Genomic DNA, 27,050 nt, shown 5'->3' on the forward strand with positions numbered 1-27,050 from the left:
AGATCATAGCTTCCTTTATTTTTGAAAAATAAAGGAGGCTATGTACGGATTGACCAGTTCAAGTTGTCAACTTGTCAGTAACTGTCATAGGAATCACTGTAATAAACAATTCCACGATCGGATTGTTTACTTTTATTTTTTGTTGTAACACTGAGGACTACATAGAACTTTATTTTGTATATGTGAGAGAGGTATGTGGGTATCACGAGCTTAAGCCAATGTGCGATACACAGACAAAGCAGCTGCTACAACATGAACTGCATTGAGGGCCACACAACACATACGTAATTAAAGGTGCAAAATATAGGGGGAAGCTTCCAAATACGCTCTGTAGCACTGCAAAGTATAACATATATTGTATATGTACAATAAATGTTCAAAAAAACAATGCATCAATGTCCAATTTGCCATCAAGTTTATTATCAAGTTCAAGTTTACTGAAGTTTATTATGAGCATATGTACAACAGGAATCTACTGACACACCCGCAGTCAAGGTGGCTGTTCGAGGTGTGCTGGCTGCCTCAGTGTAAGAAAAAGAAATTGGGTGAATGTCGACACCAGTGCCACTGCTTCTTGCCTCTGACCTGCACGTGCCTCCACGGCATCTTTGTGCTAAAGAGTGCTGGCGTGGCGAGGCGTAGGAGTCATCCGAGAGAAAGAGTATCGTTTGCATGGAAAAGTGGCTGTTCACATTGCCTGTCGCTTTCCCTCAAATGTTTCCTTGGCGACTAGGGTGACACACCCGCAATCAAGGTGGCTGTTCGAGGTGTGCTGGCTGCCTAAACGAAAGAAAAAGTAAGAAATTAGATGAATGTCGATACCAGTGCTATTTCTTCTTGCCTCTTACCTGCATTTGCCTCCACGGCCTCTTGGCTTGCGGAGTCTGTATGAGGGAGCTGCTGCGGCTAGGCGTAGGCATTGTCTAAGCAAAAAGAAAAGGCCATTCAAATGGGGAATTATGGAAATAAATGCAGTTGTTATGTCTGCTTCTTGCACTGTTCTTGCCCAAAAGTTTTCAAAGCTAGTGTCCAGAATACACCAGCACTTTGACTGCTTCTGCTTTTTACCTGCAGGTGTTGCTGCGACATCCTTACTATGGCTGCGTGCGACTGCGTGCAGCATTGTAACACTTGGTGGAGGCATTTGAAGTGGTAGCCAAAAATATAAAGAATCATCCTTGTCTGCATGAATGCTTTCAATTTCTAAATGCAGTGGTAACTATCACTATTAGTGCAAGGCCCCCCACATCTATGCGGCAAGTGCCATAGCTCGAAACTGAATTTTTCCTTTAGTGTTTTACAAGGCATCGGATATGTCCACATTAGATGTGATGTGTTTGTTTTTATTTATCCCAGTGTGGAGAGAGCATCATTAAATTATTTTTTATTTTTGCGTGTCTTGTTTTTTGGTTTATTTCTGAATTTATCAAGCAGCAGTCTCATGATGCTAAAGTGATTTATGTACTGGCAATCAGCTTTTGTTTTGCAGAAAACCAACGCATTTCCTGACCCATTGTTTGACATTCCCTCAGTCGCATAATTTTCGTGAGTATTCTACCTATATTGACTTGCTTGACCTCCACTAAAGAGTCTTGCAGTTTCAAATACGACTCTTTCCTTAAAATCATTCGACACTTCTCATAATTTCTGTACCTTGGGCTTCTGATACTCTGCATTCACCATTTTTGCTTGTCTCTGACTAGAAATGTATTCTTTAATTTAGAGCTTAAATTTTACCTTTGGAACACACGGAAGGGCTTGCCATTGCATATCTGCATAGAAGGGAAACATGTTTCATTAAACATTTGCAAAATCCAATTGAAGATTGATGAATGCAGCTTGCAGTGTGATATGACTGAATGAGCCATAAAAGTAACTCATCTCGCTTGGTAAATTAAAGCACATATTAGTGTGATGTACAAGATACGTTACACTAACGTGGTGGGTTCTCTTGCTTATACAGCAAAATAATCGGTGCGCGAGAAAAAAATTATCTTTGCATACCCCTTGTACACACTGATTAAAGGAAAATGAGCTGGAGCTGTCCACACGATCTACTTATTTTACCAGCGAGTATGGTCAACAAAAATGTGTCCCAGCTGCTTAGTGGTACCTGAGATTATGTCAGTATTGCATATGTGCCTGTTGTCTAAAATAATTTAATTTTGAAAATGCTCGCAGGGATCTGATGTGCATATCTGCAGTTTATGGATACATGTAAAAGGCTCAGCATCAAGTGCAAGTGAACGGTCCCACAGGCCCGGAGTCGATCATGCAAATAGATTCGCTGCACAAATTTGTGACCAGAAAAGATATTCCACATGAAATGGCATGCAAGGAAGTGTTGAAAATATTGCACAGTTAATAAAACGATTACGCTATTAATATGTGGGTTGATGCACTCGTTATGCAAAACGGAGGTGAGGCGTGCAGACAGGACACAAGAGTAGAGTATTTACAAGCAAACAACACGAGCGCCGCCTACTTCTCTACTCTTATGTCCTGTCTGCACGCCTCTCCTCTGTTTTACATAATGAATCCTTACCAACTAGCTCAGCTTTCTGTCGTTCTAAGTCTCGATGCACTCGATTTCGTCCGCATTTTGCACTCGCCTCTTGATTACTTCGTGGCACAGAAATACTCGGCATCAGGCTGTTTTTCTGATGTGGCCTTTGTATAAGCATGATTGTTCAAAGTGCAACAATTAAACAGATTCTTTGAGTTGCTTGTGGCTTGGCCAGTACAATTCCGGTGCGCTGGTCCGCCTGTCCAGCGATTTCCTACTGAAGGGAAACCTGCAAATAAATACACCGCTCCGCATGTAGAAAAATGCTCTACTGTGACGCTTCTCAAACGATTGTGATGCACCACAAGAGCTGCCTACTCGCGTGATATTCTCAACAAGGAGATACATTCGTTTACTTGCATGTGAAGGTATATGCCAGAGCACTTCGGGGCTTCGGTGGCACATAAGGCACGAGTGTGCCATAGCGTCCGATGTCGACGCGCGATCGCATGTCAAACCTAAACTGTACGAAACTACTACGCTTCCAAAAAACAGATTCGAAACCGAAATTCACGTCATCATTTATTGCATGAATGCGTACATCGTGATTTACATAAGTCACGGACTTACCAATTGCTTTCTGTAAACTTAATATTAATGCACCACCTTCATAAGGCCATCAGGTATGCGTTTTTAGATGACAAAGCATAAGGTGACCTGTACTTGTTTTCAGCTCTTTCAATAGTAATTGCGCTGGCCACATTGACCAGTAGCAACAGGGCGGCGCCCTAGAGGTTCCCACTTTTCCGGCCCAGCTTTTCCTCTAGAGTTGCTCTACTAACTCTGCTTTTCCACCGTCACGGGCAGCGTGCGTCTCTTTGTCGAACAAAAATCCCTCACGTGACCTGATCCTAGGTGCCTAGAGACAGCATCGTTTAGGGATTTTTGAGAAGGCGCGATGCTGGCGCCGAGCGACGCCGTGGCGCGCGTGTTCGTCCTCGGCGTGATTGTTCTATCCTCTGTAATCGTTCTCTGGACCGCGCGTTGTTCAACATTACTCATGTGATTGTGCGTGCGTTGCTTGTGTGTTGGTTGTAGGTTATGTTTTACTTGGCGGAAAGCCGTGAGTAGTGGCGGTGCGGCAGTGCGACTTTGGCCTCGGTGAGCTCTGGCAGTACAGAATCTGCGTTGTGTGACCCGTGCTTTCTTGAGAACCCGGCGGTGGTGACGACTGAAATATCGAAGTGGCCTAGCGCCTCGGCAGCAAAATTCTGCGAACCTCGATGTGGCGTCGCCATGTCCTACTTTGCTTAACGGACATCGAGGGATGTGCTGCTCGCCGCAAGTCATGTAAATGCAACTGCGTCGACCGCCCACTGTTCAGCGCTGAATGTGTGTTTGGTGTGCTGTGCTTGAAACGAGTGGTGCAGCCGTGCAGCGGAGGAGCAGAGTGGCTTAGGGGTTCCGTTCGCGCGTTCACAGACATGTGCTCCCGTCTTGGTCTCATTAGCGGCTGTCGCGGGATTGTGGTGTGCTAGCTCCTTGCCTAGTATGAAGTTTACGACGCTAACACACAGCATGTTCACGTTTTTCCGCGCTATATGTCGTTTGCATGACGGCCGAGTTGAAAACGAGACATATGTCTGTGTTCTTTGCGTTTGCGTGTTGTAAATTGCTATCTATTGTGGAAGTTCTGGGCGTCTTATTACGCAAGGAGTGCGAACGCAAGCATAAACACATATGTGTGTCTGAAATTTTGAATTACCCATAATACCCTTTACGACTGATAAGTGAGCTACACGGCCTGTGTGAATCAGCTACCGTATGTTGCGACGCTCTTCCGTGTGGTAGACTCATGCATGGTGCGCGTTTATTTTTGTACTGTTGTAAAAACCATTTGTTTATTCACTCAATACAAATGTACGGCTTCTTCGCCGCAGTACACTTTAGTTACGCGGTGAAGCATACTAAAAGTGGGAGGGGGCCGCTATCAGCCAGCATAGTACGTCCACTTAGGCGACCTGAGAGGCGACGGGTGCGCGAGTGTATAATTAAAGAACTCTTATTATGTACAGTGACAGTGGCCTCTTTTCACTTTTAGTATGCTTCGCCGTAGTACATTGCTTAGGCTTCACCGCGAAATATTGGTGTATTGCGAGAAAGAATCGTAAAAAGCCTAATCATGCAACGTTTCTATTGTAGCTTGCTAAACCGCAATACAGGGGTGTAAATAAGCATCGTGCAGTAAAGCATACAAAGAGTGGAAAGGGCACATAGTTTTACACTGTGCTCATTATTTTCAATTGTGACATAATTTACAAGTGCATCTGTGCTCGTGGTAAGCTTCATTGACAATTCTTCGTACATTACAAATTCATATTGCAGGGAAGCTTACTAAAGCACATTTGCCATTATCGTACGTGTTATTCACCTTCAATGCAGGAGCACAATGCAGATTGTTGCCCCTGCGTTTGGCTAAGACTGGCCCCTGCGCACTAAGACTTGTTGGCATGTTATGACCTTAGCACAGTGTTTATATGTAAAAACCTTCTGATGTGTTGATGACTTCCTTCTCTTTATTATGCTTTGGCTGATGGAGCCACAAGTGGGTAAACCAGATGTTCAACAGGCTTCCCACTAGTTTCCGTTGACGCCACCAGGTATCGCCACTGCGACCTCGCTGCTAAAGCCCCTCAATCTCCCAAAGTAGCGCCATTCACTTCCCTCCTCCTCCGCTCGGCGCGGCCTCGACGGTGGCGCCGCCGGTGGTAGGCCTGCCGTAGCAGACGACGGCTAACACGCTACGGGAGGAAATCCGCAGAAAAGTTCGTTCGAGCCCTGCGGAGCAGTTTTTTCAATCGAGATCTTTCTTCGTCAGTCGGTAACTGGCCTTTAGAATTTCGTGTTGGAATTGCGGAAGAAATAGAGACAAGGACCATTATTCAAGGCGTATTTAAGGCGTAAAGCGCGCGACATTGAGAGTTCGTGTTGCTGAAACACGACGCAAGCATGCGGTGTAGTCAAACACGCGCGTAATTAGTAAAGTTTCAGGTGTTGACAGCGTGAAAGTATGTGTACGTGGTTTCGTAGGTTCATTTATGTACCTGCAGGATACTTTTGTTCGGCCGGCGCGTGAGAGATTACTGACTGCTCACAGCCGGAATGGCTGTGTGCGGTCAGGAATGCCTGGCAACGGGGCCGTTTTTTTTCATTGCGGGGTGCTTCGGTAATCGTGACGATATATTTTTTTTACAAGTACTGCTCCAGGAGGGCACATGTAATGGCTAACGGAGGCCTCTGAAGAGCACGTGACATTACAATAATGCAGGCGTCGCAGGGAGTGTTCGCATACAAAATTGGCTGTCCGCGATCTTATTCCCCCTTGACATGCACAGGCTTCGGCGAGCCCCATCCAGCCCCAGTTCTAGCTTTGGTGTTCCCGTTGCCGCTCTGGTGCCCTGGAGGCGCCGTCAATAATACGAAATAATGACAAGGTGTTACAACTAGTAAATAAAATTTATTGAAGAAATACAATCGCGCCGAGGCGCCAACTTCTAAAGCAGCGCTAGCGCGCCCGCGCGAGTATTATGAAACGCCAACGAGGAATTTACCGGCCCACGTACGACTCTACGATCAACGTGCACGTTAAACATCCCCAGGCGAGCTAGATAAAGTTATCCGGAGCCATCCACTACGACCTCCATCCTAGCTTTAGTCGCTTCTTAACGTTAAAAACGTTAATCACCACAAACCAAATCAATACATGCGGGCGTACATTCGAAGCTAAAAGACTGCATCGTAAGTCATATTGAGCCTTGCAAAAGCGTCGAGAATGTGCCAACTTCTGGTGGAGCTCAAAACACGCCCTGAATAAAGTCGCTTTTATGTCACAGGCCAGCTGCAGATGCGTGCATTTCACCGCAAGACGAAACTACATGAAACAAAGAGAGCACATTCGAAAAAAAAAAAAAAAGTCATACAACGCGCTGAAAACCACGCAGAGCATGAACACACACTTTTTCGAAGCGGAAGGCGTAAACTAGGCTCGAAATAAGAGGTTGTGAGTAGCCGTGGCCCTTACTTCACTAAGCCGTGCGTTCTTTGCCACTTCCTCGAAGTCAGCCCGCCCGATCCTGCGAATCCACACTTCTTTTTGCGTTGCGCCCGCCGGACGGTAAAGCAAAAAGCTTTTTGCCCTCGCTGTGTCTGTTGCGGCAACCGAAGGCGTAGCAGCATGGTATCGCAATTAAGTTCTCGGCCCTAAACATTCTTTTACGCTAACGCACTCCGTCAGTCCGCCTGCCGTACTTTCGTCGCGCAGGCCCAACAATGGAGGTCGACGCGCGCTGGAAAGAAAAAAATATACAAAAGCGCGGCGCCTGCTCCGCGCTGGAAAGAAAAAATATACAGAAGCGCGGCGCCTGCTTCCACGTGACACAGATTGGCCAATGGGGGAGCGGAGGAGGCTGGGGCGACAGGAAGCGTGGAGGAGGAGGCGCCAGGGTGAGCGGAGTGGCGGAAAGATCTAAGAATGGCGCTACTTTTGAAAAATTGAGGGGTTTTACTCGCTGCTGTTTATGATGTACGTGGTGAGGATGGAGAGGGCGCTGGAAGGAATATCGGGTTTAATCTCTCATACAAACAGGCAGGTACAGTAATAGAGCAGCAACTCCCAGGTTTATTTTATACGGACGACATTGTGTGGCTCGCTAACAAGCAAAGCGATTTGCAACGTCTGGCTACCTGTGTCACACGGGCACATTTGGAAGGCCTTCCAGTCAACGGCCTTTGAAACGCCACAACTCTATCGACTCAAAGCAGTTGTCGCGCTGCTACACGGCACTTTTGAAAGGCCGTTGAGTGGTTCAGGCGTTTCTCGCAAAATTGTGTGGCGCTGCGGATCTTTATTTTCGTTTTCATGTCACGAAAAGTTAAACAACATTAAAACCATTTAAAAACACTATAATTTCTTTTATGTTCGTTTTTACATTTAAAAAAAATTTGTTTATACATTGCCATACATATATGTTTAGTTTTTAAGTTGTTGAGTAGCGAAACTGCGGCAACGTTTGCTCCTCTCGATGCGGCTGCCGTTTTGGTGTGTGTTCGCACATGTCAAGTGGCAAAACACTTTATTGAATAATGAATAACACTCATATATAGTATTTTTAGAGCATTTGGTTTGATTTGTTCTTTCTAACCGTGAGTACGAGCACATTGTGAACGAGCGGGCATGTTCGCGCTGTTTCCGCTTCCGTTGCTCAAAGGCCATTGAGATTTCGATAGAGTTGTAGGGTGTCGATAGACTATTGACTCGGCGGCCTTCGAAACCGCCCGTGTAGCAGCTCGAACTTGACCTTTGAGTCAACTGACTATCGATTGGAAGGCCTTCCAAACGCCCGGGTGATATCTGTGGACAGGAAGGCAACAATTTAGGTTTGAAATGGTAGGTTTAGGTTTAGGTTTGTTATGGTATTCAATGAAAACAGTGAACAGACAGTGGAGATACAGGGCCAAGAAATACCTCGGGTAACAGAATATAAATACCTTGGTATATGGATAAACGAAGGCGATAGATATATGGAAACACAGGAAAAAACCATAATAGTCAAGGGGAAGAGAAATGCAGCCATAATGAAGCACAGAGCGCTATGGGGATACAATAGGTACGAGGTCCTCCGAGGTATGTGGAAAGGGGTAATGGTTCCAGGACTTACTTTTGGAAATGCGGTTGTTTGCTTTAAATCAGGGGTACAATCAGGACTCGACGGGAACCAAAGGTCAGTGGGTCGCCTCGCATTGGGAGCTCACGGGAAGACTACAAACGAAGCTGTGCAGGGGGATATGGGCTGGACTAGTTTTGAAGTGAGGGAAGCTCGCAGTAAAATTGAGTATGAAGAACGGCTGAGGAATATGGAAGAAAGTAATTGGGCTGGGAGAGTGTTCAGGTATCTGTACAGGCAAAACATTGATTCACAGTGGAGGAAAAGAACTAGGAAGCTTACCAGCAAGTATGCGGCCTGTGGGGTGGGCAACACAGCAACAAGGAAGGTCAAGCGGAAAGTCAGAGAGGCTGAATTAATCTCATGGGTGGCGGCAATGGAAAAGAAACCTGCCATGAGTAACTACTTAAGAGGAAAAAACGAAATCAGGAAAGAAACCATTTATGATAACTCAAAGGGAAGCTCATTACTTTTCGAAGCGAGATCGGGATGCCTTAGAAGACGCACCTATAAAGCGAGATATAAGAAGGAAGAAGCATGTGCTTGCTGCGGTGAAGCTAGGGAAACGACGGAGCATATTTTATTAGAATGTGAAGACGTCTACCCAGCGGTCGATTTAGGCACCACTGGCCTCCTTGAAGCCCTTGGGTTCAGCGGGAGCAGTGGTAAAGCAAACAGGTCCGCAATAGACATTAGTAAGAGGCGATTGGAGGATTGGTGGAAGAAAAGTAGGGAAACGACAAAAGACGGAGACGTACAAAAGCACAATTCGCAATAGGGGATCAGAAAGTTTGGACGCGGTAGTTCATAGTGTTTTTTTTTTTCTTTTTTCATTGGTTAACCTAGGTAGGATATTAGGCAGCACAGTAGCAAGAGCTTGGTGGCGCAACCCACCGCCCCGTTTCAAAGGGGACGCTCATAACATCCATCCATCCATCCTAGCAGACCGGCTGCTCATAATCGCTACTTTTGAGGCGGTCCGTGTTTCTGAGCGTTTCTTACGGACATGATTCTTTCATTATGACAGACAAGGAGTGTATTTAACAAAGTATTGTGTAAAGGAAGTTTTTGAAGGCTACATCGATACTTTAGCATTGACAACTTCGTCTGCTAGCGAAGTCCGGCGCTTTGATTACGCTCGTGGCATCGCCTGTGCCGGCTGGCAATTCACCGAGCTTATTTTTGCTCATCTACTGCTTGAAAGCCAGAATATCTGAGCCTGCTTTGCTTCTATGCATTTAAGTCGCGTGCTTATCACGAATGACACGAAAGTGCGTAACGACTTCGACGTTGCGCTGCTAAGCACGAGGGCGTTGAATTAAATAACGGTCTCGGCTGCATTTTCATGGTGGCAAAATGCAAAAATATCCGTGTTGTTGCCGGTTATAAAACCCCACGTGGTCAGAATTATTCAAGTGCCCCCCCCCCCTTACTGCATGCTTAATAATTAGATGGTAGTGTGATTTGCGCATTAAACCCCGGAATTTATTTTTTACTGTACAATTGCGCAGATACAAACTTAAAATGTTCCCCGAAATTTGAGCTCCTAAGAAATGCGCCGTCCGCCGCATCTTCAGCACATACTGTCAGAGCGACTCTTGAAGAAAGCCAGGTTAGTGCTTTTTTGTTTATTCACAATGAAAATGGCACAGCTATAAAGGAAACCTAAAGTGCACCTTCCCTAGACATCGAACATTTAATCACAGTATAAGTAACTATTACTGTTAAAACACAACAGAAACCCCTTGTAGCATGGAGTTCTAGGTACATCGACTGAGCTTAATATGTTCTGATGCCTCGCGCCTTCTTTCATTACACTTATTCACGATCTTTGTGAAGAAATGTTGCCTGGTTGTTATGTCGAAAGCAGTGAGTTCTGCTGTCATAGATTCGCAGTGATCAGGGCAACCAAGTTGATGCTGCCGCCTTGCTTTAACATCTAAAACACTGTCTGCGTGCAACTCAACAAGACTAAAACAAGTTGTGAAGTCTTTCTGCAAGTTGACCACAAACTGGTACAGAGGGGAGGCAGGATATAACAAGCCACCGTTGTCTTTCATATGGGTAAACTCTGCAAGCCTCAAATTTCCTGCTGCCTCTTTGGTGATCAGTAGCAAGTTGAGGCAGGCTTCGCAGCCTGTCTTTGAAATACACTTTCTCGCCACATAACCAGCGATATAGAAAATCGGGCGGCTGTCACTGGATGCTATAGTGCAAGGAGAGTGGTCTGGCAGTGTTTTCAGAATCACTGCTTCTGCTGCATCAATGTTCCAGGATAACCACTGTGGCAGCCCGGAGCGTAGCAATGGGAGTCCGTCTTTCTTTTTGGCATCGTGCCTCCTGTGGTGCTGTACATGTAGAGAGACGCCTTCTTTTTCAAAACATCCACTGTTTTTCACCAGAATGACCACGTTGAACGTAACACGGCTCGGAAAACACACGGAGCAAACAGCCGCAGAGTGTGTCTGAGCCAGCCCGACCGCGCACCGGCAGCTAGGATGGATGGAAGGTAGGAGCGTCCCCTTTGAAACGGGGCCACCATGCTCAGATGCTCAGAGAAAAAGGCGCAGCAGCGCCACCGGCGGCGGCTACTGGCATTTGCTTCAACCGGCCCATTGCCTCTCCCTCTTGCTCGTGCCACTAAGACATCATTCTAGTACACTATAATGCTGTCCCTAGGCACCTAGAATCAGGTCACGTGAGGGATTTTTGTACGACAAATAGACGCACGCTCACGGGCACAGGCAAAACCGCACGGGCAGGACGGAAGCACTCGTGGAAGCACCGATTCAGTTCATCGCATTAGCGCCATCTATTTAAAAATATTATACGGAGCCAAGCCAAATCGTTATTGAGCGTCTATTTGGGTGAACCTAACGCTTTCTGGCTCTAAGCACTAGAACGACCAGGGCAAAATAACACCCCCCCCCCCCCCTTTTCACTCCGTCGACCACGTCGCAGCAACGCCGGCTAAGATTCGGTTGTTATTTTTCGCATGTAATTTATTGCCGCTTACCTTTCCAGTTTGTTTCCATCTTCGTCTATGACACCACCGTGGTCTAGGTATGTTGTTATATTGTTGTTGACTTCCTGCGTCATAATTGTTCCTGCGTAGTTTCCTTCCTCCGTGTTTCTGCGTAATAATTGTTTCCTGCCACGGAGGAAGGCGTGTTTCCTGCTAAGCTGCTAATGTGGGTGGATGGATGCTATGAGTCTCCCCTTTGGAACGGGGCGGTGGGTTGCGCCACCAAGCTCTTGCTATTATATTGCTTAATGTTCTACCTAGTTAAAAGAAAAACACACGATGAGTTTTCATAAAAAAATTTTCTGACCTTCTTGTATAAGCAGCGTCATCTGTCGAGCCACCAGGTAAGTTTCATGCGCTGCCGCTTCTTATTTTCGTACCACTGTGGACGGCACACTTTCCCTTCTCTAATGTTTGTGCTTCATTCTATAGCTGTATACAGTGGCGCGTTCGCGTCACCGCGCGAGACTCTCGGACCGAAGCGTGCCCGCAAAATGGAGGACCCCTCTTCGTCAGCAGCGACGGGGTCTCCACGAGCGCGGCAAGGCGATCATGATGGCGCCGACACTAGCGAAGACGTTGGCCGCGGAGTCCTGTGCGACGAAGTCTGCGACGAGGAAGAACTCTGCTCCAAGGCGGCCGCTGACTTCCTCTCCCTGCGGTCCACGAGCGGCGATCCGTTCCAAGATGGCGAAGAGCCCTTGGACGATGCCGTATACGGCCGGAACGGCGAGTTTTTGCTTTCCAAGAAGCCCGACGAGTGGACGCGCGGCGACGCGCTCGCGAACCTTGTGTTTGAGCTGCGGGCAGACGACGAACTGTTCGGGGGAGCCGAGCGGCTGCTCTGCGTCCGCGATCTCTTCGAGACGGGCAAGGAAGACGCTGTCAAGGACCAAGAGGCCGCCGATGCGAGGAGCGTGGATGCCGAGCCCTCCGACGAGCCACAAGTGGCGCCGACGTTCATTTCAGGTGATGCACCGCTTGACACTGGGGTGCCTCGATGGCAGAGAGACGGCACCATCGAAGCACCCTAGCTTGACGGCCCTTCTTGCAGCGGCACGTCGAGATTGCACGAAATGGCGCGGGAAAAAAAAAAATGCGCGCGAATGCTGGTACGCGCTCATTCGGCCGCATTTAGATGGAAAGTGGCAGTGATGCCGTTATCTCTCGAAACTGTTTTCGTTTACATTGGAATGTAATGGGCGGCCTTTGGGAAGGCATCGGTCCGCGACTATGTGGCTATCCACGGGTATCTGACCGCGCGGCGGTCAAATATCCGTGCGCTGAAGCGGTGATTTGTGGCTGAGATTCGCGGGAAGGCAAGCACAGCTTACGGCAGCACGTGCAGCTAAGATCGCTCTATGAGCGCCACCAGTGTGGCTAAAAAATGGAGCTATCTGCAGCAGTGCTGATAAATCTGGGCACTGCATTTAGTTACATTCCATAATTCGGAAAGAAGAAACTAACTTAGTACATGAAGATAATCTGGGCAGTTCAATATCTGTTATGAAGCGAATATTGACGCGTATATGTGTAATAATTCTTGCTTTATCGTAGTATGTGACATCTTCTGCAGAGGCAACCAGTTACGGTGGACACAAGGACAGAAAGGCATGCAAGACTGAGTTCAGATTGATTGTTCGTGTGCTTTGTCTGCCTCTCTGCACTGTGCCTAGCTTATCATCATCAGTGTACAGAGAGGTTTACTGTTAAACGGAACACGTGAGCGCAGAGCTTGTCGGGATTTTGCTCTCTCGCAAGAGTACGATCGCCTATATTTACTGCAGATAACTTGTGTTTGCTAGCTCTGACTCCTTTGGATACACTTGTGCAGTGCACTGTCATTGCTTCCGCAGCCACTTGCGCCAGCAAAGAGTGTTCCCCTTGACAGTGGACCACACTGTACAACGTGTCTAAGTTTCTACTTTTGCTCACATGTTGGCACTCTCAATGACAGAAAAAAAAAAGGCTTTCATCATTGCTAGTATCCACATGCTTTTCGAATCTCCTGTGATAATACCCTGGTCGCATGGGCACTTTCGTTCTTGTAGTCGAATGTCTAAACTGACAGTTTCCTTTCACAGATTGTGTAAAGGAGCCAGCCAAGATAGAGAATATTGGTGCCAGTCAGTCTTGATTGCAATGAGAAGTGCTCATGTGACAGCTGTATAAGACTGTTTAGGGTAACATTTTAAAGGGGCCCTCAAACACTTTTCAAGGCATGATTTTTGGGTGGCGGATTGCGTAGATTGAGGGTTGAAAGATAAATGCAATAAAAACTGCAGCGATGGATGTATGCAGTCTATAGTTATTCAGCTGAGAAATTTCAAAATACTAAAAAGTAAGAAAGTGTGCCCTCAAGTCTTGTGTGGTATTCTGACGTAACCCTTCACTGCCGATGGTAAGTGTTGTATTAGTGGAAGTCTGCACTCCATGGTTGCCTACATGTTCTTGTGTGTCTACCCTTTCCTTCATGCCAAGCATGTTCTTTTTGTGCTCTTAAATCATGTCATATGTGCACCAGCTAGGCCTTCTAAAAATTCTTTTAGTGCATATTCTACGCTCACGGACTCTGGTGTGCTGATGCTGTTATCATGGTAAAAAATGTGCCTGCGGGCATTCTAGTACATTTCGTGTTTGCCACTACTGGTCGAGCAATCTGGGACTGCATGTCTCTTCATTTCTATGCAGCATCACAAACGAGAAACTTGTGGAAACAATGAGGAAGTGAGGCCACAGGGCTGCTCACGAGCATACACGAGCTTTTGTGCTAAAGAGACCATAGGTCTGTTGCTATACCAGATGTGAAAGAACAGCCAGCACCACTACTGTTTTTTGCAGTTGTGTGTTTTCTTTTAAGATTGTGTTTGTTTGTGTTAATATAAAAAGCACAGCAAACAAAAAATAAAATCTTAATTTGATCATGTTTTGACTGCAGTGCTGTAGTTATCTGCATCTTTGTTTTAGCTAGTTGTGGAGGAGCAAGGCGTGGTGTTTTTGATGCTTCTGGTGACCGCCACTGGGCGCTAATGCAATCTGCAGCGATGTAGTGATTTCTTTGCATCATTAAAATGTTTCGATATCGGCGCTTTCACCTACGCTAAAAACATCTCCAACTGTCTGTCTAAGCAACCTGCAACAGAAAGACAGCGACTTGAAAAGTGTTTGAGGTCCTCTTTAACAGACAGCATTTAATGTCAATAGTGTACAGACAGGGACAAAATAATTAGGGATCTGCAAGCCTGTGCCAAAGTGCATTCTTGCATGCTATGACGAATCGTGTCGAGACGTGGCATTGCATGCGCACGTCCTGCGCATGTGCCCGTCAATGTGTCCACTTTTTTACAGCCTCCTGTCATAATCACAATGATTGCAGATTATGCTAGGAGGGTGGTGTTTGTTTTGGCTAACGAAGAGTGCAGTGCATTGTCACGCGTCACAATGTTTGAAACAGACATCGCTCTCCTAGTGCGATAATCGCGATTTCGACAGCAGGCTGGAAAAAGAGCAGCCACATGAGCATGAAAGGACGCACAATGACAAGTCTTGACACAAGGTGCTCGCTTCATAGAGGGCATAAGAACACAATTAGGCACGCACTCAGAGATCCCATAATATTTTGTCACTCAGTTTTGCTTCATAGCTGAAGAGAGCGGGGCTAAAATGAGACCTCGTTGGTGCTGCATTGTTTTCTTGATGACAGTGCCAATGCAAATTACAAAAATAGAGTGAAGTGACATCCTCTGTACTTCTTGGGTACCATCGAGATTAAACTCTGGATGACTCCTATAACCTTGAGATGTCCTACATGTTCAAGGCATCATCTCTGTTCACCTGTAGAATTCCACCCATCCATTTTCTTGCTTCATGATAGTGCTTTCTTTTGCCTTCAACTTAACATGTTCAAAGAAGGTTAGCTTTAACTAGCGCTTTGGCGCCTGTTTTGTGTCTTTTCTTCTGTACTCGTCTTTTGCACTGTGCAAACATGTCACTGTTGAATGACCAGCTCACCCAAGCTTCCACTTTTATCTAGCTTTAGCTCTAATTTTTGTTTTAAATATTGGCACTCATTCTAATAATAATGATTATTAGTTCAGTTAAATGTCCATGAAAAAACTAAAACCTTATTGTGAACACCAGGGCAGCAGTATTGTAGCGATGCCTTTCGCTCGATTCTACGCCATTCTTATCTACCGTTCACGCCCGGCTGATCTCATTGATAACACGGCCGAGGGTCACGCTGATCACTGACAAAGCTCGAAAAGGAATCGTATTGCAAAAGGCTTTGCTTCAAAATCATGGCCCAGGTGTAAATTCCAAAGGGGTAAATTTTCTTTCATATTACAGAAGGGTCAAATGTTTACACCTGTGTGTCATCAGACAAGGTAATTAACCCTTTAATTCCCAAAGGAAATGTTTATTTTTCACCGAAATGTGCAATATACAACAAAAATAAGAATATTCAATGAAAAGAAAAATTTGGCAGAACCCACCTCACGAAGACTTTCACTGTTCGTGCAATTAGCAGTAAGTTTGACGTAACGTTCCCTTGGAAACCCGCAAGGTGGAGAGAAGTATTTGATTAAAAGAATATGAGACATCGACCCAATCATAGCAATTGCTACAAAGGAAACCCATATGGGTTCCTCGAAAGAAAAGCCTCGCAGTTGAAAAAAAATTTGTTGTGGTCCAGAACTCAAACCCAGGCCACCGCCTTTGTAGCAGTTGCTACGATTGGGTGGATGTCTTAGATTAGCAGTGAAGTAGTGTAGTGATACTGCCATGGTATCACTACACTACTTTGTAGCCAAATGTGTCATGTATGAGCCATGTGTGCAGCCTCGCACTTCGATCTTTGTCATATCATGATCATCATATCATATCATACCACCAAGACTACGTACCCCGAAGCCTGATGCTGTGCCTACTTTTACCCCACCTTGTGTCCTGCTCCGGAATGTGCTTCATACCCAAAGCGCCCGCGTTGAATGGTTCGTACTACTTGTAGCGGTGCGTATGCATCACGAGTTTATAGGGGAGGTCGTGGTACGCATATTGACAGCTGTCGCTGTCCCAACTTTCCTAGTCGCTGCTTTGTAATGGATAGCCGCGCGCCCATGCTTATATCTTTATTGTGATCAAGGGACCCGTACGGGCCCGAAACGTCTGTTCTTTATTTTTCTTTTATTCTTGGCGAATGCAAGTTTTTTTGGCACCAATGTTTCCTTGCCAGACGAGTTTTCGCCGAACACTTGACTATGACTTTGTAGTGGATCCATTGAAAAGTGGTTGGCCAAGTCTAAATATGCCGGCAACTCCCGCCTGCAGGAAACAGTCACCGCTGGAGGATGAAAACGAGGATGACGATGATGGCGAGGACATAGCAAAGCACGAGCAGGTGTAGCAGACCTAGTAGCCACACGAAACTCGCGCACCGGCCAGCGCACGTCACAGTTTTGTGCGATCACGTGCCCATCTGAGTTTACATTCCTTCTTTGGCCCATATCGTTGCTCTCTAATACGGAAACTTGGACTGTTGGCCGCTACAAACAAGACTGCAAATAATTACCTGTCCCACTCTAGAGCAAATGGTGTTTCATGCCATGATCACTGGGGCATTAGCTACTTATTGCAGCAGAAAAAACAAGATCGAAAATTTTTGTGTCGGTACTCCTTTAAAGGGACACAAAGGGACATACTACGTTAACGTGGACTGTTTAAAAGGACCCTGAAATGATTTTGACGATTTTGTACAAACGTACTGAGTCGTTAGAGTAGGTCCTTCTGATCATTGACGCATATAAGTGCTCCGTGTAAAGTGTGTAATTTATAATAAGGTTTTAAAAATGTACATTGCTTCCGTTCACAGCACACTGCTCGGCTGAATTTTCAGCCACCGCTACCCATTTGATGTAAATTGCCCTAATGACGTCAGTAGGGCGAGCTATCCGATTGGCAGCTGAGGGTGCGTCATGGATAATTTTTCCACCTTTATGGTGAACAAATAATGGTTGTAATAGTTGGAATGGTAATTTGTTTCTATGAAAAGAAAGCAACAGAAAGAGAATGCACAAGAACAATTTCTCACTACACTTAAGCATTTCAGGCACACAGCAAAGGTCTTCTGCTTGTGTTACAACGTGCTCCGTCTTTGACGAGAGCTCCGCCGTCAGTGTCGGTCTGTCGTTTCGCGAGCGCTATGATTTGACTTGTGGACTGCAAACGTAGCGACTGGCAATATGTCAAGCTGCGACATCGTGTCCCTCTGCAAGGCAGCAGATGATTGGAGTGGCTGCAGCGCATTGGACTTTCGGTATCCAATTGGCACTAGGATTTGTGTGTTTGCGGCCGCCACTTTACACCGGAGGATTGCTACCACAGTAGCATTTCGAAAGTCTGGTGTTCGGGCAAATGCAAGTGAGGGCACAGGACCTGGTCGCTTGACCATGCCGTTTCACGGGATGAGCTGAAGCGCCAACGTGAATCATCTGCACGGTGCAGCCACCCGTTGGCACAGAGCTCAACCAAACACAGTAGCAGTAACAAAGTGTATTCTTCTTTGCTGCTGGTGCAAATTTCTTGCAGGAACATAATCGTTAACATGCTGTTTTTGTAAATATTTAGGATGTTTTACACTTGGTTAGAGCCATAGTAGCTCTTTGTTTGGCTAGTCAAGCTCTGCGCCAACAGGTGGCTGGACCATGCAGACCGATCAGGCTGCTCACGTACGTGTACACTAAGGTTATCCGTCGAAACACCCAGCTCACCTGTGGTTACCGGAATACCAGACACAATCGGCGCGGCGACAAAATGCTCACTACAGAGGCTGCTTCGATAGCTGTCGCTTGGGGCTGACTGCCAAGCAGCTGGCGGAGAGTTTGGAGAGGCTTTGCGCGCTCGCTTCTAGAGAACCACAAGTAGACGACACGACGTGCCATCATGACACAGAGCCAGTGAAGGCGGCGCTTAGCCCCGATCACTCGGCAAATGAGTTGAGGAGAAAATCCATGGCTATGGAGGGGGGTAACTTGTAATTGTCAGTAGCTCTCTTAATATGAGATGCTGTACACAAATTGTGGTGCGTGTGATTAACTTTAGCTTTTCCCTACGTGTCTACAAAATTTGTCTGAACTGTTTCAGGGGCCCTTTAAATACCAATCCAGAAACCTTGCAATGCTTGTTTTGCGCCAAGAAAAGACTTAGTTTACGAGAAAATTGTATCTGAAGGGTCCGAATGCCTTTTTCGAAATTCACATCTCCCGCCACTCAACCAGGAGAGTGGCTGTTGTATATGCCATCACCACCCTTTGCTGCCGTCAGTGAGTAAAACGGCGCCTGACAGACGGCAGTACCAAGCCAGAGCCGTGGATTCGCTGCTGCAGCAGGGGCTGAATCTTATAATGGTTCGGAAGGGGAGCGGTTCACTTGGCCTCATCTGATTGGTCAAAATTTGCCTTGTGTCAGAGGCCGCCAGAGACAGTGGGGTGGCACCGCAAGTTATGATCACGTCACACATCTGTCAGTCATTTCCAAAGCGAACCCGCCTTTGGCTAAGAGCAGAGCCGGCAAAGGGGTAGTCTGCTTTGGGTACCGTTGCTGTGACTTGGCTGTTGACTTGTTACCCTGGCCGTTCACGGGACCCCGGAGACACATGGGCACCGCGCGCACGTGTGTTGGTTGCTTTGGAAGGTATTACTTGCCTTTGTCGTGTGCTTGGCATTGCTCTTTCGGTTTCGAAGTGTGATACGCATTTGAAGCAGTGACGAATAATGATTTGCACCGCCCCTGCCGGCTTTCTAGTAGACCTTTTGCAAGCTATGCTATCAACTAGAGGAGACTTGGGTACAAGCGTACCAGTGGTCATTCCACGCAGAGGAAGGAATTGCGCGCTGTAGTTCATCACCACCGGCCTGCAGCTCCCAGAGGTCGGTTGGAAGCGAAGCATTCATCGGAATGGTCTAGATCTCTGCTGCCAACACTGTCCACGAAGTTGCTCTTGCAATTACTGTGTTGGTTGGTAGAAGGGCTGGGTCAGCTTTCCCCTGGCCTCCGCTTCAAAGCCAATGCCAAGGAAATATTTGCATGGTGAGAGCGAATTCCCAGTGCTCGCAGATCGCCGTTCAGCAATCAGAAGCGTTCAACCTCAGCTGGTCCAGCACTTCCTTCGTTCGGCTGATAAAACTATACAGTCAGGATGGGAAGATAATGGAGAGTTTTAGTTTAAGGGACGAAAGTGGCTTGTGTACGCAAGAACTAGGGGCCACGGTACTGCGCATGTGCAAACTGCTACGTCCGGGCCTGCGCATGCGCAGCACCGTCGCCCCTAGTTCTTGCGGACGCAAGCCACCTGTCACAAGCCACTTGTCGCAAGCCACGCAAGCATCCCCTAAACTAAAACTCTCTATTGTGGAGATCTCTTATTTGGCTGCCCCCTTTTCTCTAGTTTGGGAGTGCTGCATTTTGTTCCTCAATTTCACGGCACAGCGCGCGCACCGTCAGTACCATGCTCTTCGATTGTACTTCGCGCAGGCAATGCAGGCCCCTATATCGTAATGTTAGATTTTAAGTTCCATTGCTTCTATCACGCGATGCGCCGTGAGGCCGATCGCAGCAATAGCAGCAGCGATCGAGTTATGTCCGATCCGGTGACGAAGGGTGAAAAAAGAAGGCAAATTGATATATTCGGCTAGTAAATGTGGTCGTAAGAACCAGTTCACGGTTTCATCGCACTCGCTACTTAAGAAGTGCTGGCAGTGCGTTCCTGTTGGCTGCATCGTGAAAGCTCCTGGTAGCAGGTGACATAGCGCCGCGCTCTGCTACCGCCTGTCGGCTGAGAATGGAAAATGACAATAATAAATACTTTAGAACTTGCCATATAATATTTAATTTATATGTTATATTTAATTAGCAAGCAGAAACATTCTGCAGTTCCTCGGTGGCACCCTCTCATATATTGGTTGCGTCCTCCCCTTCTTCCACCACCGGCTTGGGAGTAGCACATTTAGTGACGTAAGCGGCAATGTTGACTCTCAGCTTGGCTGTCAAGAGCTCACATGCCTTGAAATTTGTGCCGGGAAACGGGAGTTTCGCATAGTGCAATTTTTAGTTTTCATCAAGATGATGAAACGTGACGTGGGGCTGCAAATGTTAGCGTCTAATACATTTTTGGGGACCTTGGCAGCTGTATTGTGACATTAGCGCTTCAAAAAGAAAGTGATCGGTAGCGTATAGAAGCCATTGCAATGCATCTGCAATTTCTCAAATATGTGGTGGCCATGGTGGTGGTGATTCAAGATAGCCGCCATGCCAGCTTGCTGATTGGCTGAAGGAATATGCCGTGGGGAGCGTCGCAGGAAGGGCCGTTTCGTAAACGTCAATTTGACGTTGCGTGACGTTGCGCTGGGCCGCCATTGCAGAGATTTTCCGCCATAACTTATGGTGCGACGAGCTGTGTGAATTATGCTAATGAGCAGCCATATGCAATGGTGGCTGAGAGGAATGCATGTCACCACATTTTCCTCGTCGTTTGGCGCCATGACAATCTTTTGTTCATAATGCGTGCTCATAGTATTTGCATTGCTCTCGGGTAGTGTTGGCATCTGTGTTTTGGGCCATCATTTTTTAAAAGAACGCGTTTATAGGAAATAATATTGGTTAAACATAGCAAACTTTTTGCAACGTTGTTCACTTTTCTTTGCTGTGTTTGTATTGTAATCAAGAGTAATGCCTTTTCGCACAATGGCAAATTATGACAACGGTGTCTTTTTAATTTATGAAAAGGAATGTGCATAAGGCAGCGCCTTGAAGTTTCCTCACGCGGTGTGAGTAACCAGTGAACCGAACAAGAGATGGCAGTGCCTGCGTCGCACAAGCAGATACTTTTGGTGCGCGCAATGCTATCGGTGATATTCGGCCGTTTCTCAGCCAGCCGAGTTGGGCTGAGTCACTCGCGTTTCGCGAGATAGTGATAACATGGCCTAGAACATGGGCTCATCACCACTGCTAGGTCGCATATGTTGTCTCAAGGCAGAAAAGTGCATTCGCACCAATGTATGATCACTCATTCCATTTCCTGGGTACACACATCCTAGCTAATGTAGCAGACGACGGCTTGTAGGAAGCAGACAACGGAAGCGAGAAGCGTTTTCGATGGAGTAATCGTAGGCTTTGAGCTAGCTGCTTTATTTTTACTGAGGAGGAAAACTATTTTTCTTTATCTGTGCCATTTTGTATGTGGTGCGCCTACGTCACGCCTCGAATAAAATGGCGGTATGTCCAGAATAGAACCCCAAGTGGCGTAGACCGTTCGGGCATCCCGCGACATCACAAGGAAGTTTAATTATCTGCTACTTGCAGTTTGTGCGAGTTATGCAAGCGAGCAAAACCAGTGCAGCACTACGCGATAACGAAACTAGTGAAACATAAAAGTGATGGCGGCCCGGAGTCAAGCGAAAATGAAACCTTTCCCCTGCCCGTGTCATTGTCAATGGTAATTTCAATTAGTTCTTGGTGCTAAAAGAATGAAAGAGAACTGGACAAGTAGCATTTTATTTCTTATAACACAAGGATGTTTTTTGCAACGAGTGGTTGAGTACTAGTGACAGAATTTAACTGAGGAGGGCTTTCTTCATCGGGTAAATACTTGAATGTCCTGGGGGAGTCTCCAATCGTGACCTGCATTTACGTCAATTTCTCTATTAGTAAGGCTCTGCTTGTGATAATATTGATGCCCTAGAGATTCTCGAGCACTAATCTATCAATTTAGCTGGACTTAATATTTTCCTTTAGTGTCCCTTTAAGAACGTAAGTGGAACGCCAATGCATTTCTCCCCAATGTTGGGAATTAATATATCAAAACTTGTGTCATCCTGAGAATTCGTCCCAAGTGGATCCACTTGTGAACTCCACGGCTAGAATCTGTAAATTGCAATATGGGCCATAAGGTAAACATTAAAAGCTTAGTGATATTTTTAGTTACATTTCAATTTTTTGTACAAGTAATGTCTGCCTCTTCGTGTAGACCAGCTCATGAACTACAGTTGTGCTAGCTGCCACAGACAACCTTCAAAAAATTTTGAAAGTGTTCGCTGAAACACCCGGTATATATCCAGTTAACCATTCATTGACGTGTGTTGCCTGCAGGAAACGTACCAGAAATTTTTTTTTTTTTTTCTTGCGGAGTTACGGGTTGAGTATGAAGTTATTGACTAAATGTATTTGGCTATTGCTGAATGACCAGCAGTAAGCATCATTTGTTGGTTTACCCAGGATTCTTTTTCGGGGGTGGGGAGCAACCCAAGTGAACTATCTGAGCAAATGAGGGGGGGGGGGGGGTATCTTTACTAGTGTAAATGTGAATAATGCCCTCCGTTCGCCATAAAAATGCATAATTCTGCAAAACAAGATTTATTTCACGCCTTATCGTGGAGATGGCCACTTCTACAGCCATACTGTGGTCCAGTAAAGGCTTTGCGAGGAGGATTTACACAAGTTTGGCATTCTTCCAACTCTGATGTTGATGCTTTGAGGCACTAGAGAAGAACCAAAAGACACCTGAAGCTATATCTCATCACAGCAGTGCAGCAAAGAAAGACCTTCTGGAGGAAGTGCCATAGCCCCTGTGAGACATTAGAGAGTTTTAGAATAGGGGCCCCAATAGTTGGGGGCCCCAAAGAGCTTTGCGGGTGTTAGCGTTGGGGCACGCAAGAGTGAAGAGCTTTAGAATAGGGTTTTACGTTTGCGCTGACAGCGCCACTACAGCGTCAAAAAAAAGCTATTAGAAATAATTAAATAAAATATACCGTTTTATGATAGGAATAGTAATTTTGACTTGTGTGTATTTGCATTTAATTACAATTTAGAGGTTATTCTGTAAGCAGCAAACAATTAGTTGCACTTAGTTTTGAGCGAATCAACTTTACGTGCTTTCACCAGACATGCTTAGCCGTGTTAGGCCTACGAGCCATAAAATGCACAATCAAATTCGGAATCAGCGGCATCTAATGAATCAATCTTCATAACACACGCTAGTTGAGAGAAAGCGATAAGCGCAGTCACTTCTCGTAGCTTGCGAACTTCACGCGTTACCACGAATCGAACCCAGTTTAATGCTAGGTTCGAGCCGTCGCTTCGATGGGTGCCGCCATGTTTGCTGACACAAAGCTTTTGGGGAAGCTATTTGGGCTCCCGCTACATCGGTGAAATAGCGTTCCCAATGCAAAACCTAAATGCAGTTTGCGTCTTGCGCATGCGCAGTGGCTTCGACGCTATTTCTTTGGGGCCCCAAAACGTTTGGGGCCCCTATTCTAAAACTCTCTATTGAATCAATCGGAAGAATCTCTGAACAGGCTGGTTGGTTCATCATGAACGAAGGTTTTTCAGTAAAGACAAGAGGAGGACAGAAGGAATCGCACTCATGCCCAGCACTCACTTGTGATGTAGGTGATCATGGTTACAACTTTGGTTTTCTCTGCATATGTGGAGCTGTAATCAAGTGCTTCATCTATAAGGGAAAATGAGACATCCACCCAATCGTAGCAGTAGCTACAAAGGAATGTCTGCATTGTCTCATTTTTTCTTAATTACTTCCTTCCACCTTGCGAGTTTCCAGAGAACTATTACGTCTAACTCTTGCTTCATTTTTGTTCTGTAAACATATATTCACATCAGTCAGACTACAAGGCCTTTGGATATCACGTATGTCTGTGTGCGGTTTAATGTTGCATATGCAGAGAAAATTGTGGTTGTAAATAGAGGTGGCCTAATGTAAACTTTTCCGAATAGGAATAGTAAGTAATGACTATCCAAACGCAGACGCCTATACTTTTAGCAGGAGCATTTATTTTGATATAGTTAAGTACAATGCTTGTACTGGCTAGTGAGAGAAACACAGCCAAATATAACAGAAAATTCAGGTAAGTTTTAAACACAGGATCACTAATTGTCTTTAAAAGATTGTTGTTAAAAACAATAATAGGCCTCCAACATTTTTAGAGCCTAGTTGGAAACAAGCTTACCAATGCTGCCGTTCGGCCTTGGTGTGACGGTAACAATGTAAAGTGCTAAAGCAGGAGGACACCAGAGAAGAACCAAGAATGAATATATGTACATACCCTAAGTACTCGTGTAATGAGAGGTTTTTTTTCCCGAGATTTTGGGGTGAAAATTGGGGGTGCAGCCATTACATGGTGAAAAATATTTTTTTTTCCATAAATATTTTCAGTGGTACTTGCCCTTATTGAACTACAGTACTCGCTTGTACTGGCTCTCGCTATCCTTGGCTATTCCTGTAGCACGTCGCCTGTTGGCTGGAATAAGTGGTGGCATCCCACAGACCAGCGACGGCAGCATCTTGGAGGCAGCCACTAAACCTTGGAGGCTGTGCTTTTGTTGCCTGAAGGCACCGAAACTTGGCACGGTTTCCTTGTTATGCCACTGATTAAAAAAAAAAAAGCTTCGCAGTTCTTGCACCACACGTCACACTGCCAACCTTCTCAAAAATCAAGGGCACGGCTTATACACGGGTAATTTTTAAATATAATATATTGTTGGGGGGATTTTCTTGCTAAGTTCTGGGTGCGGCCATTATATGAGTATGTACGGTATAACTTGCGTGCATCAAATGTTTTGTCAAAGGTCAACATTTCAAATTAAGAAAGAGAATTAATGGCTCCTGTATTACTGACTCCAAAACTTCTAAGAATTGATTGTTGGAAAAAAATAGCAAATTTTGGAAGAAAAGAAAAAGCTGCTCTAAGACTTAGTGTGCAGTAGCCACTTGTAAAAGGGCCCATTGCAGGAAAAACACTGGTTGTAGGGTAAAAATAAAATGGCTACGGGGCTAGACTGCAAGAAATACTAAATTGCACACTGCAAGCAAAAAACAGGTTGCCACGTAGGCTCTCGCCGCAAAACCAAAAACAAAGCTTGCATTACTGGTTGTTTTTGCATTGCTTCGAAAATTAGTCTAATTGTTTAACTTCTGATAAGCGGTGATCCTTTGTTTAGCAGACGGAGAATAGTAACCTGACTTATGAAAGTCATACTTGACATAGGTGGAGGGAAAGAAGACACAGCGCAGCCTTTTGATAAATATTTGGTTAGTTTCGATATTTGAAAATGCTAAATAGTCCTTTTTTGAATATAAATAGTTAGTCTCTAGTATTTTAATGCATGAACACTTGTGTAACTTGAAATTAATTCAAAGCTGTCCATTATAGTGCATCACATTGGTTTTGTATGTTTCTGTGGGATAATGAATCCTGTCAATTTTATCATGCAGCTGTGAAACAGGCAGTCCACACAGGTGGCTTGCAGGACGTGCAGAACTGGCACTATACAGCTGACATTGAATGGTAGTTCACAAGCTTATGTTTGTATGAAGAAGGGAATTTCCATTTTTTTCTCTGGATGCTATAAGTGTTCGAGCCAGTGTGCTGGTCACAAGCTTATGTTTATATGAAGAAGGGAATTTTCATGTTTTTTTTTTTTCTGAATGCAGAAAGTGTTTGAGCCGGTGTGTTGGCTTTGCGTAGAGGAATGCACCGAGCAAAAGGTGGTGCACGTATGTTAACCAGTGGATAGTTAGGCACATGTGGTTTAATAGCTGTGGTTCATCTTTGCATTATTTTCTTACATTTGCCTCCACCACTTCTCTTGCCTGAGGAAAAGGATGGTGCTTTGCTATACAAGTAAGGCTGTGCAATACCTTTCAGGTTAATCAAATCGCAGGGGACGAAAGATTTCATGAGAACGGGCTGATTTTGCTTGCAAGATTTTCAGCAAAGCTATAGAAAAAATTGCATCCCTGGAAAGCAAGACTCCCAGGGCATTGTGTGGTACATGCAATATTGTAATCAGTTTTGTGGATCTTTGGGTGGTTGCTAAACTTTTGTGTGTGACATGCTCATTGAAGGTGCCCTTGCGTCAACGGTGCTCCGTCTTGGGAACCCGACCCCCAGTGCACCCCGGCGGAGCTTTCCTTGCACTCTCGAGGGTTGTGACCGAGTCTTTGAGCGAGGGCGTCAGCTGCGTGTCCACCTTCTCAGCCACGCTGCCTGCCGGCCCTTCAAGGTGAGACCCTACCAGGGCTCATTCTTCCTCTCAATGTTGTTTTTATTTAACGATGCAGGCATGGATACTTCGTGAGCAGGAGGCAACCTTGCGCATCGCTGCGACGGATATCGAGCTGCCGCAAACACATGTGAAAGCTGTGAGCGAAAATCGCTCTGCGACGTGCGCGGCAGAACGATTTTTTTTCGCCCCAATCGCGCCATGTGAAACAGCCTATTGAGGAATGAACGGGAAAGGAAGCGTGCTGCCGCCGTTTTGAAGGAGCTTGAGCTCAACAAACAAAGTGTTGGCTGATGCCGAGATGCAGGTGTCCCTCATCCAAACCAAAATAAACTCTTTAAAGCAGTGAAACACAACACGCGGGCTGAGAGTATGTCAGGACTGTTGAAGTTGACTTACGAGCTGTTGAGAGAGAATCTCAATTGTGACAAAGTTTGGGCCTCATACCACTGAGGTTGCTATCAGTTCACAGAAATAGCTCATATTCGAAAATATTTGCTTCTGTATGCATCTCCTTTTTACTCGTATTTGAGCATGTCCGACTCCATTTGCATTTTTTAAAGACATTTTATTTGCTGTGCATTTTACTAACCCCTCCCTTTATTCTCTTTTTGAATAACATAAACACTACTCCTTAGTATTCAAATTGGATTAAGTATTTTTTTTTTTCATTTTTTTCATATGCTTACTATAGTCGGATACAACTTTAGAAAAAAGGAGGCGT

At 45.7% G+C, this 27,050-nt stretch overlaps 1 protein-coding gene and 1 long non-coding RNA gene across 3 annotated transcripts in view; one reads left to right on the forward strand and one right to left on the reverse strand.

Moving 5' to 3' along the window:
• Window positions 1-398: 398 nt before the first annotated feature.
• LOC140215408 (uncharacterized) lies at window positions 399-11,378 on the reverse strand. Of its 2 annotated transcripts, none has more exons than XR_011892361.1 (3): window positions 11,246-11,378; window positions 849-1,772; window positions 399-780 (listed from the first exon to the last, which is right to left on the reverse strand). It is a non-coding gene; the product is annotated as an uncharacterized lncRNA (long non-coding RNA). The 2 variants fall into 2 exon arrangements; XR_011892360.1 differs by having other exon boundaries at window positions 849-2,795.
• Window positions 11,379-11,616: 238 nt separating this feature from the next.
• The window catches only part of LOC126516750 (uncharacterized), a 105,796-nt gene continuing 90,362 nt past the window's right edge, over window positions 11,617-27,050 (forward strand). Inside the window, exons 1-2 of the mRNA XM_050166849.3 lie at window positions 11,617-12,223; window positions 26,169-26,326. Coding sequence (XP_050022806.3) covers window positions 11,665-12,223; window positions 26,169-26,326 — 717 coding nt within the window. The 5' untranslated portion in view covers window positions 11,617-11,664. The remainder of the gene's footprint in view (window positions 12,224-26,168; window positions 26,327-27,050) is intronic.

This window comes from Dermacentor andersoni, chromosome 1 (assembly GCF_023375885.2).
Source record: "Dermacentor andersoni chromosome 1, qqDerAnde1_hic_scaffold, whole genome shotgun sequence".
NCBI classification, from domain to species: domain Eukaryota; kingdom Metazoa; phylum Arthropoda; class Arachnida; order Ixodida; family Ixodidae; genus Dermacentor; species Dermacentor andersoni.